We start from the raw sequence: 16,525 nt of genomic DNA, 5'->3' as shown, positions 1-16,525 counted from the left end.
TATTTTTATACCTGTATGCCTATACCAATAATGATGCGTACCTACTTACATTTGAATAATAATTATTTATTTATTTCTTTTTCTACTCCTCTACTTTAATCTGGCATTTAAATAACCAAAAAGTCTAATATAAGTACATGTACTTATTTAAACTCTTTGAAAAAGTGTACGCTCTATGGCCTATAAAAGCATTGTTTACAAAGTGTAACTGTACTATAATGTCGCCAAAAAAGCATTGTTGTTGTTTTTTTTTTTGACCTGGAAACTGGCACCTTTACTTTGTTTGGTGCCATAGATATACTATAAAAAAAAAGTATACATTTGCCGCCATTTTCCCGCGCGTTGGAAAATAAATTGGAAAATTTTTGTGTTTCGTTTAAAATTACGTCGTCGTAGAAAAAGTATTGTATGCAACGTTGTATAACTAGGTCAAAAAATGCTCGTGGCGTCTCTTATTGCGATGTTCGCCAAGGCTCACATCGCAACTCACGCCACTCGCATTTTTTGACCCTTCTTATACAACTGTTGCATAAAATACTATTATGGCATGTCAAATGGTATTTCATTTTGTTATTATTTGTGTATACATTTGAATAATCATGTTCCCGTGCAATGACAGAATAGATGATTATAACGTTAAATCTGTACAATGCCATCTATATTTCGTTTGGGAACGTTGCCTGGAAAGTCCCGCATTGGGCGTTCATAGTGCTTAACAATAATTATTTATAGTTTTTAACGTTCTAAAATTAAAACAATGAATAAACTGTTCCTTATCGTCCCGGGCGTAATTCATAGAAGCAGGATTAACAGATCTCGTTGTGTTCAAATACGAATGAACATTATTATTAAGTATTTTTGATGTAAGTTATTAGGTATTAAATTGAATACGATCAGAGCCCTGTTTATCAAAACTACACATGTAAATTACATGCTACAAGTTTCAATATTTATTTCACAAGTATATTTTACAATCTCTCTACTTTTTTACAATAAACGTTATTTACACGTACAGTCATGAGTAATATCATGTACCCACTTTAGAACCCTGTCGCTCTATCATAATTTGACATTTAATGAGACTTACGGCTTAATTTGTCAAAAAAGTTAATGTGACATTGTTTCAAAGTGTATACATATTAGTACTCGTGATCGTACTTGTGTAGACTTGTAAGTTTTGATAAATATCGCATTAGTCTTAGTCTAGTCGAAGTCTTGCGATGGGCTTACCTCTGATCTGACTACCCCATTGGGATATAGTCGTGAGCTTATGTTATTATATTAAAACTAAGTAGCTTTTGCCCATGGGTTCGCTCGCATTAAATTCGGACGGTTCCCCTTTCCTGATGTAAGTACCAAAATTCTACTTCCTACCTTGAAAACTGCGAAAAGTCCCATGCAAAAATTCACCGCCTCTTTGAAAGGGTTGGCGGCAAAGTTCCACAATAAAATGATGCACGATTTTTTTTTCGTCACAAAAGCCGCTTTTTAGTTTTCTACCTTGAAAATTGCGGTATGCTCCATACAAATTTCTCCAAAATGGGGGGTTAGAAAGAGTTAATTTAAGCCCATGACACTTTCCATTCTACTAACTCTACTTAAAAAAAATACGTCAATTCGTCGCTCCGACTTCATACCTAATACAAGTGCCCGGACCTCCCTACCCTAGAATAAGGAAATAAAATATAGAACGGCAACTGTCCGCTCCCCACCAGCGGTTGAGCTAGGTTCACTTCTCCCCCCTCGGTCTTACTTTAGTCTTCAATCGTACGGGCGTCAGACGTCATACGCAGATGTGAGCGTACGATAACGTCAATGTGTATAAGTGTATGTATAACACGAGGTTTTTTTTTGTATGAAATGTCCGGGGTTTGCCTCTAGTACAGTGGTTCCTAACCTAGGGGTAATTACCCCCTCAGGGATAAAACGGAGATTCTAGGGGGGTAACACGGGATGGCACGAAATAGTATTATAACTCTTGTTACATTAAAAACAAAAGCCAGAAACCGTTTGAATGTTGAGCATGACATGAGATGCGTGTTGAGTGAAACCGAACCTAATATTGTCATACTTGCGAATGCAAAGCAATTTCAACCTTCACACTAGTTAACTCCGAGATTTTTATATTAGTTTTATACTAGTTACCTAAACGTGCATTTTCTTACTTACATAATAAACATAATATTCGTTCGAATTTGTGTGGTTTTAATTATTTTAAATTAGGGGTAAACTCAATTTCCATACTTGTTCACAGGGGTAGTGACATTAAAAAGGTTATAGGAACCACTGCTCTAGTACCATTGCACTTAACTTTTTCCTCAAACACAAACAAACGACTCTTTTCCAGGCAACTGATGGACGCGATAGTAATAGGCTGTGGAGCCTCAGGAGTGGCGGCATTGAGGAGGCTACATGAGGCTGGTATGAAGGTCCTAGGCTTGGAAGCGGCAGACAGGATCGGAGGGCGAATCTGTACTGTGGAGTTTGGTGACGCTGCTGTAGATATTGGCGCAGCCTGGTAAGTCTACCTTTACTTCTTCTATCGTGTGGGTTGTGAGGTGGATTACCAACTCCAGCAATCCTGGTGTCAGGGTTATTATCGAGCTGCCCAAGGCCCCTGACATGGCTCATGTAACGACCACGTACTTATATCAGTTAAGTAGTAACCGGGACCAACGGCTTAACGTGCCATCCGAAGCACGGATCATCTTACTTTCAGACAATCAGGCAATCATGTCCTAACCAAGCTAGGGATCGCAAGGTGATTTATGTAATATATCCCCACCAGGAATCGAACTCAGGACCTCCAGATCGTGAGCCCAATGCTTTAAACCACTAGATCGCGGAGGCTGTTATGTAGAACCTATTATTATTTATTCTATGCCTTTTCCTACATTATTTTCAAAGGTGTCATGGAGAAAAAGACAATGCCGTCTTCGAATTGGCCAATCCACTAGGGCTTCTTGGAAAACCCGGGCCGGTGGAATTCGTATATATTCTGTCCAATGGTGAAGTGATTAAAGATGGAGGTAAAATAACTGATGTTCTGGACAAGGTCATTGCCAATGCTGAGAAGAATAATGCCAAGTCTATTTCTGAGACTTTACGGAGCGCGTAAGTATATTTCCCAATTACTGTTCTCGAAGTATCGATTGTTGGCCTTGAAAACTATCGATAGCATCGATAGATAGAGCAGTTTTCCAGTTACTTCCATCAGTATACATAGATAGAGTTCACAAAATTAAAAAAAAAAAAAACTAACGTTAAGCAACAACATGTTTCGAAAACATTTGATCAGAGTACGAGAAATGACGGATACAAAGTGGTCGTGGAACTATTTCCATGGTAGCGTACGCGTGCATCCGACATCCGTTATCGGACATCTCGTAATCTTCTAATATCCGTCATTCTCGGACATTCGGATCGTGTGTCCTCGCCTTATAGTGAAAACCACAAAAGCGCCTTTTCGAAAAATCACTTTCGGTTGTGATTTTGTTTTGTGTTGTTAACAAAACCTCGCAGTTAGAAAAGCTAGTTTCAATCCAGCTCAAAATTTTGTAGTTTTATTTTTTTACTGAATTTAAATTAAAAATGAGAGACTTTCCAGACTACGTTCACCACAAACAATATAGATGGCGATGTTCAGCTTAAACGTAATAATTACCTATTTACTCATTACTTGGGTACGTAATTATTCCAAAATACTTACAATATATTGGCAGAAGCATATATAAAACAATTGTTGCTTGATATTTGGATCACATTATACATATCGACTCTCTCGACCGCAACCTTCGGTGCTCTAACAACCTTTCCCTTCAACTCCCGTCCCACTCCTCTAATTTTTATGATAAATCGTTTACGGTGCGAGCTATCCGGCTATGGAATCTGCTACCTGAGTGTATCAGGCGGGCACCATCGCTGGAGTCCTTTAAAGGACAAGTAAAGGCGCACTTTGTGAACTCTGGCTCCTCTTCTTTTATGTAAACCTTCTTTCCTTTTTCCATAGTGTTATTATATGTATGTATAATTATTTAGTTATGTATAATAGTCATATGTATAAATATATATATTAATTTTATATATTTATGTATAATATAAATATGTAGTTAAATGTACTTATTTTATGTACGTTGTTCTTTTAATTATTTATTTAGTTAGAATGCACTAACCCGCTATTATTATACTTGTAAAAATTTTCCTGTACCCAAAGGTTGCCTGGAAGAAATTGCTGCATGAGCAATAAGGCCGCCTGTTGTGCTTTTCTGTATATGCTGTCCTTATCTCTGTATTTTGTGTCCATTGTGCTCAATAAAGTATATTATTATTATTATTATATATATAGAATTATGTTGCTGGTGTTGGTACCTACATTGCTTCTCTTTATTTTGATCAGAATAATTATGGGTGGAAGATGTAATCGTGACTGGGTGTGATAAAAAGGTAAGAGATATACCCAAAAACAAAGATGAAAGATGCATATGTCTGTTATCCATGAAATTAGAAGGTTAAACGAAGAAAAACTGCACAGCGCCATCTATATTGATTTTGAGAAACGTACCATGGAAAGTCCCTTATTGAAAATAGACGAGGAGACCTATGGTATTTTTTTTCATTAATGGCGTTTGCGAGGTTTACACCACACAAGGTGACGATATAGGTAATGCGAAAACGTTCGAAGGGCTGCAAATTAAGTAAGTAAGTATGCAAATTTTCTCAAGTGATTTGACTCTACCATTGCAAGCATTTTCTCCGTCAACTTACTTTCCTTGCAGGGCGAAAACCAACGACACTCTTACAAAGGACCCTCAACTGACCAACTCCATCATCGAATGGTTTGAACGCAACAATCATGTCGGGGGTCAGACTGACCCGAGGAAGGGCAAATCACTCAGGGGTTTAGCGGAGTTCTGGAATAGTGAGGGCGAGTTCTGGCTCCATTGGAAGGGGAGAGGGTACAAGACCATTCTAGACGTCCTATTGGTAGGTTTCCATTTAAACCTAATGGAATAACCGGATCTTCCATTCCGTCGCCTTATAGTAAAAACCACATATAAGCGCCTTGTTGAACAATCTCATTCGGTCGGTAATTTCAATCTTCGGGTGGTATTCATAAACTAATCTCAGTTGAGACTGGCCTCAAAATCATACGCAAGTCCCTGTTTTACATAAGAACTGTCACGTTGACATGATCTTGAGGACAGTCTTAAAGCTGAGATTAGTAGTTTAATACCACCCTTGAGAAATTGATTGAGGGGAGACCTGTGCCCAGCAGTGAGACGTAATTGGCTATTTATGTTATGTTATGTTTGCCTCGGCCTATCTCTTCTCACTCTTCCTCTTAATCACATACAGAACAAATATCCAGACCCGAGCAAGGAAATTCCAATCCAGATTCTTCTGAACAAGAAAGTAGAGAGTATCAAGTGGGGGACCACATCAGAAGAGCAGACTAACCCCCTGGTGCAGGTCAAATGTAAAGATGGCAGCTTGTTCGCCGCGAGGAGTGTCATTGTCACTGTATCTGTTGGAGTGCTGAAGGAGAGGTAAGGGTCGTGGCAATAGCAGGCATGAACTAAATTAATAGAGCTCACGATCCTGAGGTCTCGGGTAACTCGGTGAGGAATCAGTTTGGTTAGGACATTGCGGGCTGATACACCTGTAATCTTCTGATAATTTCCAGACACGCTCAGCTCTTTAACCCGCCCTTACCAGCAGAGAAAGTGACCACAATCAACACTCTTCAGTTCTGCGTTTTGGACAAAATCTACATCGAGTTTGAACAACCTTGGTGGAAGAATGCTATCAGCTTCTCTATCCTTTGGCGGGAAGAAGACAAAGCTAGATTCCCAGAAAACGAGAAGTGGATCACGGAAATATATGGCTTTCAGACCGTGGATTGGCAGAAGAATGTACTTCTAGCGTGGATTTATGGATACGGAGCAGAACAAATGGAGAAAGTAAGCTTAGAAGGTGTAAAGGCTGGAGTGAAGAAGCTGATGGATTCAGCACTTAAGAACTACAATGTGACCCCTGTGAAGAACATCATAAGGTAAGATAAGATTAACCAACGCAATTTTAGTAATTCTGTCGGTTCAAATGTTAGATTCGCATATTCTTTCTATTTGAATTAAGGCAACTGACAAAATGTGCCTTATGCTTATGTTTCGTATGCCTATAGACAGTCTCTGCCTACTTTATGGAAAGTGTTTTAGCCATTTTAGATACTATTAAGTAAATAAAAACAGCATATCTTGCCTTTTAAAATAACATGTTATATACTTAGGTAGGTAAACAATTAAGAGATTACATATTTTCCTTCAGATCCCAATGGGCATCGAATCCGTTAGCTCGCGGCGCGTACGCATACCGTAGCGTGGCGACAGAACAAGATGGCGGCAGCGCGGTCATATTGAGCAAGCCGTTATACCACGGGGACATTCCAGTCGTGTGCTTCGCCGGCGAGGCGACGTCTCATCACAGACACACTGCTGTGCATGGTGCTGTTGAAGCCGGTTTTAGGGAAGCTGATAGGATTATTGAGTGTTTCAAACGTAAGTGAATGGTTTGTGAATGGGGTCTGCCGGGCAAGACTATCGTGCGACCGTCGACTGTCGTCTTGTACCTACAGCGTTTACTACGTGAAGATAAAAACTGCCTATTTCTCCCATCAGTTGTCGCTCCTGTTGAGTGTTCTTAAATTTTGACAGTTCCCCATACTATTTCACCCAGCGTTTAACTGCAAAAATATAGTGTTATATCTGAATAGATATTCAACTTATTTTCAATCAAAACTACCTTTTTCCAACTGGCAGATTTTCTTTTCCGTCACTCCACATTGCTCTACATTGTATAGCAATTTATCAGAAATTTTAGCCGGACAGTATGGAGAACTGTCGAAATTAAGGAACACTCAACAGTGCTGCCGCCTACGTTCATTTTTGGGCTTCCAGTTTTTATCCTCGATGGTCGAAGTCAAAACCGGCAATATTTCTCACGTCGTCATCTAAAAAGGCTAAATCGCAGCCATTCATTCATCAGAATTTGACATTTGTTGCGCAAGTGTGCAATGTCAACTAAATTTCATTACTTACTTGTAAATTATTAAATTATGTTCAATAAAATATTATAAACTAAATTGCTTCAACGTGTTAAACGAAAACAATTTTTATACTTATATACATTTAAGATACAAAAATAAAGACAGAAATACCTACCTGATCAAGCAATGTTTTTATTATTTAGGTACTTGATGGTTCTGATTCCAGTAAACACCATCTACTTAATTTTAAGTTATGCCAGTTACTTTTTATCCGGCAAAAAGAAGTAAGTAGAGTTTCCCTAAGTATTATGCTTAGGGGAAGGGGTGAGAGTGGTATAAAAAGTAAAAACAAAAATCCGTTAAATCATTATATCTCGAAAAGATTTATTTAATCAACTTTTTAGCTTTAATTTAACAGCAAAATATTATGACTTAAACATGTCTATAAATATAATACTTTCATCACAATTTACTTATTATCAGCATAGGAATTAGTGTCTTACTTTATTAATAGATCAATGGTGCTAATTCCTGTACACACCATCTAATTTTATTTTAAGTTATACCTGTAATTTTCTTATCCGCTGAAAAAGAAAGGGTCGGGTAACCGACAGGCATAAAATTTATAATTTATAACACACGTCAATTTTAGGCAGACATTTAAAAAATATCAGCGAGATGCTTATTTTATTCGCCCGGGTTATTCATTCATTCACTCATTCATTTTAAAATAAAATTAACAGTTGTCGATCATCCGTCACTTTCCTTTTCGGCGGATAAGAAAATGACGAGTATAACTTAAAATTAGGAGGCGTCTGCAGGAATCGGGGCTATTACCCGTCTTATTGCTCTGTGATATATATGTATATAAAGGATATATACTCCCTGTGGCACATATACCTCGTATAACATATAGACAACCCATTTCTGTAAAAATGTGTCCGTGGAGCATCTTGTCACAAGCGACGGCGTGTAACGACACTGTACAACCGACATTGCACTTTATTTGAACAGCCATAACATCTTAATTTGCGGGAACGAATTTATACTATCTACATCACTTAATGTATACGTAATTCGAACACGGTTAGGACGCTTTTTTAGAAAAACTCCTTAGCGAACGTGAGTCTATTTGTTTATAGAATGTCAGTGGTGTGGTACAGTCATAAGCAATATAATGTACCCAACTGAGGACTCTGTCGCACTAACATATTTGACATTTAGTGATACTTACAGTTGAATTTGTCAAAAAAGTTAATGTGACATGGTATCAAAGTGTATACATAGTAATGCTCGTGACCGTACAACTATCACCAACCGGTCGTACCACAGGTCACAGACGTAATTGAGTGATGGAGGATCACGTGAAGTTGTACAAAATATCTTACAACTTTACACAGAGATAAATATTATGCATTAAATAGAACAAAAACGTAAATCAATTTTATAATCATTAGGATTAAAATAAAGATAATTTATTTAATTGATTTGATGTCTCAAAAATGAGAAGTGATATTTTTTTATCAAACTAAAAAAGAAATAATAAATAATGTAAAGTGGAAACATCCTACATATAGAAATCATTGTGAGGACAAAAAATCTTTCTAAAATAGACCGTAGCAAAGAAAACCTTCAGAAAATCATAACTGAGTTATACTTTTGAAACTTTGAGACATGCAATGATCTTAAAATTATTATTAATTCATTCATTGTAAACATAGCTGGCGAGGAGTAGGTCTATATTGTACCTGCCCACTATACACCTCTGCAATAATGTTATGTTGAGTGTGTTATGTACTAGTATACAAATAAAAACATTCCCCACATGAGACACCTCAAAAGGACACACACATGGGATAATATCTAAACTATATAAATAATATAGTAACACCTTAATGAAGGCAGCCCTCTAATAAGGGGGTCTGTCACCAAGTCATAATAACTGCTTATGGTATGGCCCGTCGACCGGTCGCATGTTTGGGCACAAAAATGTAAAAAAAAACTTTCATTGCACGTCTCATAGCTCCCGATACAAAATAAAATAAATAAAAACTCATAGCATCGCATCATGGACTAAATACCATTGTTTCACCGAATCAAGTCCTCAAGACCTTAGTACCAAATCTAGTTACAAATCCCGAGTACCAGATCTAGTTACAAATCACGACTACCAAAACTAGTTACAAATCACGAGATCACTTTAGAATTAATAACTTCCGAGTTGACTATGTTCCCTTGTTCGTCGACATCACACATAGTGATCTCAATCTCCGGTTTGTCACTATCCACTTCAGATTTAATCGATTTTTGATGATCACTTTTGTCACTATCACTATCTTTTGGGTTTTTCAGTGTTATTTCGAACCGTCTTGGTGTTGTTTTCGTAGCCTCCGCTTTAAGTTCTAAGTTGAATTCGAAGGAGTTGTTAAGTGATTCCTTCGGCCAACTGTAGCCGTCGACGATTTTCTTCGACACCTCCAGGAATTCGTATCTAGTCGTTGTAAGTCGGTACATCCCGTCTTCGCTTATTTGATACCTGTAAAACAAAACACTTGGGATTTAATATAGTACTTCTATTATTTTTTATTTTTTAAATTAAGCATTACAAGTACTTAAATAAATGTTTCATGATATTAGAATCGAATCTACAAGCTAATAAGCGATTTATCTTTAATCCGAACTACTACAAAATTTCTATTATAAAAAGTAATAATTACGTTCAAAGGTCGAACTAAAATAATAGAAACAAGATAACATACATAGTAGTGCGGTCCCGGATACTATTTACTTATATATATTTTCGTCATTACCGCCATTTTGTATTTAAAGCCGCCATTTTGAATTTATGTAAACGAAACGTAGCATAGATCCATCAGACATCGGAAAATCGGATGATTAAAATGAATCGATAGACATCACTCGGCCGTTATATTTTTCGCCAGTTAAACATAGCTGGCCCCTATTGGGGGCGAGCCTAATGCCAACCGTGCTGAAATCCAGGAAATTTCCTCCAAATCTAAATAAATTCAAACTTTTAAAATTGAAGTGGTTTAGAGCTCTCCTGAGCCAGGATGTGACATTATGATGTAAATCACGCGTACCAATTAATTAATTTATTTATTATGGTCCATCAACAGAACAAGCACACATTATAAAATACACATAAGAAAAGTACCGCTATGCCTGCCTTGGGTAGTTTCCTAGGTAAAATTGTGTTTACTAATTAAATACAGATGAAATTCTGTTTACTAATTAAAGACAGATCTAAAACTGACGAAAACATTTTCTTTTTTCTATTTAACTTATTTATGAATTTGTATGAAGAAAAATTTTATAATTGCGACATTTTGTCACGATTTTCTATGACATTACAGGTTGGTTTTTTCATACAAATTCCACAGTAATTTCGTGTTATGACGTTTAGTAAAAAGTAACTGATGTGACTAGTTGGACGCACACAGCACTGACTACAATAATAATGAGTTAAAGTTTAGTTGTAAGAATAGTTAAAGAAATAAATAGTGATAGCTTACTTAAAAAAATATAATTTGAAGTTCTATATAAAAATTATGATTTTATTTGTTACATACCTAAACCGACTATGTCCAAACGGCCACTGAGCTCCGTGCACCTTCACCAAGTGTGTGGTCAACCTGGTCCCTCTTGAGAACACCTTCATTTCATCCTCTGGACACATGTGGCAAGCATACTTCTTAGTGGATTTCTTCTTCTTCACCTCAACTTCTGATCCTTCATCATCATCTGACAGATCTTTGTCACTGTCCTGTTCTCTCTTCTGGCGTTTCCTTTTTCTGGTATGTGTTGGTATATGCTTGCGGAGGTCAGATTTTGTTACGGCTCTGTAATAGCAGACAGAAAAACAACCAACGTATACATTAAGTTATGTAGATAGTATAAATTCGTACCCTAAAACTAAAATTAAAAGCCGCTTGAGACAAGATGCGCCGCGGACACTTTTTTACAGAAATTGGTTTGCCACATCGCATATTTATTATAGGTAGGTAGTTACAAAATGTTACAAACACGTCCGACAATAAGAGATAGACTGATGAACAAAACATGGCTTATAAAAGTAAAGAATATTTTTTTACTTTTTTCTAAATTTATTTTTATGTTGCAATTGTCAACACCCAATAGTGTGTTTGTTGTACGGTCACGAGTACTAATATGTATACACTTTGAAACCATGTTACATTAACTTTTTTAACAAATTAAACCGTGAGTCTCATTGAATGTGAAATATGATAGTGCAACAGGGTTCTAAAGTGGGTACATGATATTGCTCATGACTGTACGAGGTGTATGCAGGCATACCTATAAGAGCAGTGCGGGCAGGCGTGCAGCCTGGCGTCGGCGGGCGCCACGTGGCGGTAGCGCACGTGCTGCGCCAGCGCGGCGGGCGACGGCGCCGACATGTCGCACAGCGCGCACGCCAGCGCGCTGATGTGCTGCCGCGCGTGCTCGCGCAGCAGGTACGCCGTGGCGCACACCACGCCGCACACGCTGCAGCGGTGCGACGACTGCGGGTACACGTTCTGGAAACAAAATATTATTACATACACACATAAGCTCACGACTATATCCTAGTACAATGCACCTGTCCATCGCAAGATGAACTAAGTACACACCGAGCTTTCCGTAAGGCCAACGTGATAGGTGGTGATCCGTATCACCGTCTATAATGGTCGAGCCAATTATGTTATTATTAATAGCTCATTGGTGAAAGTCCGGTAACGGGATTCGAACCGGCGCTCCCCGTTTGAGAAGCAAGCCGGTGAACCACAGGACCACATTAACCAACATAATAATACGAAAAGAATGACGTCATCCCTCATTAGAGTAAACACTAAATAAAGTTGAGGCGCCGTGTAATAACACAGGTTTTGAACCGAATTCGTGGTCATCCTTTACTGAGGATGGAAAGTTCGAGTTAATATTTTAGAGTACGGGTGTCAAAGAATGTTTTTGGGGTACCGAACAGAGCATAGTACCCTGCTATCCACAAATTGGTAGTGTGATTAGAGATCGACGATCCAACGGTGTTTTGTTGGAAGTTGTATAATATATGCGTCACGCGATAGCTGCGACAGTAAACTGCGATAGCGCGTTTCAGGACTGCATTATTGATTGGTGGCGCCATCTGTTGCTTGTAGACTGAACTAGCTGGTCAACTAGTTCGGTCCGCCACAGATTAAACTATTTAGCCGGGAGGCATCTCAGCTGAGCTGTGAGCATACACATACCTGTCTCAAGAGATGGTCGGAAAGCTTGGAGTTACAAGAGAAATGCATCCCGCAGTGATAGCAGGCTATGAGGCGCTCCTTGGTGTGAGAGCGCACGTGCATGGTCAACAACGCGCGCCGCGGGAACATGGCTCCACAGCCCGCCCACGAACATATATTGCCTTCTGCGTATCTCACGTGGAGCTTCATGTGGTCGAAGAATCCCTGTGGTACAAAAGACCAAAAATCAAAATCGATTTGTTTATTGAGTCCTCGCGACTTTGCAACCGCGCCAAACGCATCGCGAATTATATCCGCGTGGACTTTGGTCATCAAATCACCCCTGAAGGAGGTGAAAAGAATGTGCGATAGCACTCTTCTTCTATCGTCGGGATTGTGAGGTGAATTACCAACCCCATCAACCCTGGTGTCAGGGTTATTAGTTATTACTGAGCTTCCATAGGCCCCTGACATGACTCGTGTAACGACTACGTACTTACATCAGTAAGTAATAACCAGCAGTAGTATACTTTTGGGGATAAAAAACTATCCTATGTTTATTTTTGGATGTTAATCTTCGATTCAATCCGAATTTAATTTAATTTTAAATCAGCGTTTTAAGTGTGAAAAGATAACAAAGTTTTACTCTAGAATCTATAAATATAATATTAGTATGGATAATTCACCTTTTATTGACGTGACTTAATGTAGATTTGCCGCAAATGGCATTAACTACTTGGCCGGTCAAATGGGGAGCGCTGAGGCCTCTCACCCGGTTCAAAATTTAAGACAACAGGCCTGATGGTGCTCAGCTGGGCGCTAACCTCGGCTCAGGGCGAGAATAATATTTGAAAGAATTAATCGACTCTAGTGGGTCGATAGCGATAGCGTTGAATGAGGGAAATGATCGACCACGCCGGCGGGGTCGATATCGGGGTCCAGAAGTGTTTGTTGTCGCGAGCTGATTGGCCGCATTTATGACCAGAGTAATCGGGTGATAATTAACGTGATATAGAAATAAACCGGCGGTCGTCACGTCAGGATGGCCGGTGTATGAGACATACCGTTTAGCGCTCAAAGCTTTTAAGTACAAATCATTCTGCATATATTTCATTATAATATGTGATACTACATAGGCGGTCCTGACGTTCACGATAATTCATCTACTCTACATAGTTACTTATTTATGTACCTGTATAGAACTGAATCTCTTATCGCAGCCTGTCCACATACAGCAATGATCGCATTTCAGAGGAGGCAACTGGTTACGTTTGCTCGAGTCCTTCTTGCAACGTGCTAACTTGAGAGTAGCTCGTCCATTGAAGCCGATGGCTAAGAGACGGGCATGGTATGCATGATAGTTGATGTGACGAATCATCTCCTTGAAATCTGACGTTTTATGGCCGCATACGTCCCATAGGCAAACATATTGAGCTGGAAGACAAATAATAATAGTTAAGCTGGTCTCCTTGTCAAAGATCAACTGAATGACATCCCTTTCTTAGACATAAGTTTACCGGTACTCTGTCTGTTTTCTTTGTATGTTTTATCTATACTGTTGTGTATAAATAAATAAATAAATATTATGAAAAATCAAATCTTCAATCTACTCAGCGTGTAATACTGCCCATTCACATATTGCTGGCTATAGGCCTTCTCTCAAAAATCTACATCATCATCATCATACTTACAAAAATCTCTATGGAAAATATTTACCTTCCCCCTCATCCTGAATAACATGTACTTCTGAGATGTGATTCCGTACATGCTTCTGTAAAGCCTCGTAGTCGTTAAACCACCACCGACAGGATTGCCATTCACATTCCATCTGCAGATATTCTACGCGGAGCTTTTTTAAAGGCTGTAAGCGTTAATTCACAATTGTCTGGAGAATTGTCAAAATCCACGAATACTTATAGGATGCAGTGCTAGGGAAGAAATATCCAATGTTACAAAAAATCCTCATCATCTTCATCAGCCCATTGCAGTCCACTGTGCTGGAGAATGGCCTCTCCCAAAGCGCACCAGAAAGCCCTATCCTCAAAACTTACATATCCAGGAGCTTCCACCTTCTGCAAGTCATCCCGTCATTTTGCCAGGGGTCGACCCACACTGCGTTTTCATAGACCCATCTACTTCGGAACATGTTTGTACCAGTGGTTGTTGGCTTAAGACACTCTTGGCGGTTATGCCAGCCTCATAGTTTACAGCATTTAATACCAATCAAACCATTGCTTTCAAAAGATCAATATGATATCACTGCACCATGTTGCTCAGGGATTTTTATTCTTAAGAGGCACAGTACAGTGTTTATATGCAAGTTTATAGTTATATACTTTTTTATATAATATACCTTTTCTTGTATGTAACTATTAGTGATGCTCCGAATATCCGTGTCCGTATCTGCAGATATCCGAGATAAAAGAAAAATCCGTATCTGTATCTGTGTCCGTTACTTTTCACGCAGACCTTTTACGGATCTTTTTCAGGTGATTAAGTAGAATTATTAAATAAAAAACTATAAAATTCCACTCAGATTGTTTTTATTTCTTAAAATCAAATATTTGGCACCTTTATATTGCAAAAATTTAGATAGATAGATCTTTATAATGAAAGCAAGATAAAATATCACTTTTATAACAATGAAATAACTAAAACTTTATCCTTTTTTTTTAAGAAAATAAAGATCCATATCCGTGGATCTTTACACTAAATATCCGTATTCAGATCTGTATCCGCGGATATACATTTTTAACAATCCGGCACATCACTAGTAACTATCTACAAGACACCATAAATGGCTACATACATGAGCCTGTCACAATAAGGCTGTTCAAGAATGGAAGCAAAAGCCTCACTCAACATCTAATATACTGTTGAAAGTAACTGCAGAGAACTCCAAAGACTGATTGCTAGTTTAAAAGGAAAAAGAACATATATAAAATTAGAGTATGCAACTTTTCAGAACTCTGTGAGACCTCTTTCATATCAGCCTACATTAACCTACAACTAGTACAGTTACAATCACTAATACCTATGTACCAACCTATCCATTAAAGTATTTGTTATTTAATAAGATTTTAGATACAATTTATCAAAGAAATAAATGTGTTTAGAGTTCAAAATTGTGCACATTTTAATAAAAAAGAAGAACAATTTATTAAAAATATATAAGATAATGAAATACATAAAAAATTGCTTGTTATAGTATTGTTTGTGATGCCTATGTAACACTTAGTCATGATTACCTTAGCAAGTGATGAACAGTTTGATGAAAATTGAAAAAATACATACCACAGTCTGAGGCTCCATTGAAATTTCATCAATGCCAGCTGGGACAGTAGCCTCGTCCTCAGCAACTGCCAACAAAAAGTTCTTCCGATCTGCATTCGTCTGGATTATAAATTGAATGTCGTTCTGATTCTGCAGGGACAGCTTCTGCTCTTGACTATTCTGCTTCTGGAGCCAATCCGCGCAACGCAATAGCTGCTGCTTCTTAGACTTTTCTGATGGAGTCCCCATTTTTGCACAATGCCTACAGACATCCACTATTTATGGAACATTACGATATTCTGTACAATACAGAAAACTGTGCGCGATAATTATTGCTCCTAATTAACCACATTGAAGTCATGAATTCACTTATTTACGCAAAAAACAAGGTAAAAACAACAGAGACCTTTGTTGGGAAAGGAAAGATATTGGCGGGCAAACGTCAATCAGTTCAGTCCTCAGAGGCTCAGAGTCAGTCTCCCTCCGGAGGGGCTCTATGGTCTCGCTCAACAAAGCAACAAAAAGTCTCTTTGAAGACTAGGCAGCATGGTCTTATGATCTTAGCCCGTAGCCTGACCCTCAAATGGGCAAAAGGAAAAAAAAGCAACAAAGTCTCATTCCACAACACACCAGCACCACCAAAGACTACTTGGACTTGGTCTTTGAGCACAATTTGAGCACCACTCACTACGTTACGTTTGTAAACGTCAAAGTTTCACCACTCAAACTTGACTCAAACCAAGGAAATACTTGGTATTTGACTTAAACCAAACACCACCGATATAAAAAATAAATAAATAGAGAAACAAAATTTAGAACCTCCTTTTTAAGTCGGTTATAGGAACCATCACAAACACCGCAATACTATCAAGTTCCAGTTCCATAGACTCAAAATATACTAGCATTGAAGATACTTTTGTAAACTATACGTGGTAGTACTAACTGTTAAATTCAACTTCCGGTTGTC

General features: G+C 38.3%; 2 protein-coding genes and 1 long non-coding RNA gene across 6 annotated transcripts in view; 1 reads left to right on the top strand and 2 right to left on the bottom strand.

The window, feature by feature from the left end:
- The window catches only part of LOC126370562 (spermine oxidase-like), a 50,045-nt gene extending 42,820 nt beyond the window's left edge, over positions 1–7,225 (top strand). For all 4 annotated transcript variants that reach the window (XM_050015479.1, XM_050015480.1, XM_050015478.1 and 1 more), the window contains exons 2-7: positions 2,348–2,518; positions 2,908–3,114; positions 4,776–4,983; positions 5,356–5,546; positions 5,684–6,052; positions 6,325–7,225. In XM_050015479.1, coding sequence (XP_049871436.1) covers positions 2,355–2,518; positions 2,908–3,114; positions 4,776–4,983; positions 5,356–5,546; positions 5,684–6,052; positions 6,325–6,562 — 1,377 coding nt within the window. In that variant the 5' untranslated portion in view covers positions 2,348–2,354 and the 3' untranslated portion in view covers positions 6,563–7,225. The remainder of the gene's footprint in view (positions 1–2,347; positions 2,519–2,907; positions 3,115–4,775; positions 4,984–5,355; positions 5,547–5,683; positions 6,053–6,324) is intronic.
- A 172-nt stretch (positions 7,226–7,397) lies between these two features.
- Positions 7,398–16,525, bottom strand: part of LOC126370643 (uncharacterized) — a 44,402-nt gene continuing 35,274 nt past the window's right edge. The window contains exon 2 of the long non-coding RNA XR_007566905.1: positions 7,398–8,229. This is a non-coding gene — a long non-coding RNA (uncharacterized LOC126370643). The remainder of the gene's footprint in view (positions 8,230–16,525) is intronic.
- LOC126370547 (histone H4 transcription factor) lies at positions 8,575–16,063 on the bottom strand. Its single transcript, XM_050015450.1, has 7 exons — positions 15,580–16,063; positions 14,002–14,146; positions 13,478–13,719; positions 12,307–12,510; positions 11,378–11,598; positions 10,633–10,902; positions 8,575–9,578 (listed from the first exon to the last, which is right to left on the bottom strand). The coding sequence occupies exons 1-7, from the start codon at positions 15,805–15,807 to the stop codon at positions 9,230–9,232; spliced, it is 1,659 nt and encodes a 552-aa protein (XP_049871407.1). The 5' UTR covers positions 15,808–16,063; the 3' UTR covers positions 8,575–9,229.

This window comes from Pectinophora gossypiella, chromosome 11, assembly GCF_024362695.1.
Source record: "Pectinophora gossypiella chromosome 11, ilPecGoss1.1, whole genome shotgun sequence".
In the NCBI taxonomy this organism is placed as follows: Eukaryota; Metazoa; Arthropoda; class Insecta; order Lepidoptera; family Gelechiidae; genus Pectinophora; species Pectinophora gossypiella.
Note: the sequence above shows the minus strand (reverse complement) of the source record. Positions and strands in the feature narration are given on the sequence as shown.

Bases quoted from the DNA above. Each gene is read 5' to 3' on its own strand.
- LOC126370547 (XM_050015450.1), bottom strand. From the start codon at position 15,807: ATGGGGACTCCATCAGAAAAGTCTAAGAAGCAGCAGCTATTGCGTTGC. The intron at 13,720-14,001 runs GTAAATATTTTC...TTTGTCTTCCAG, and splicing joins TATTCAGGATGAGGGGGAAG to CTCAATATGTTTGCCTATGG. The intron at 11,599-12,306 runs GTATGTGTATGC...TTTTGTTTCCAG, and splicing joins CCGACCATCTCTTGAGACAG to AACGTGTACCCGCAGTCGTC.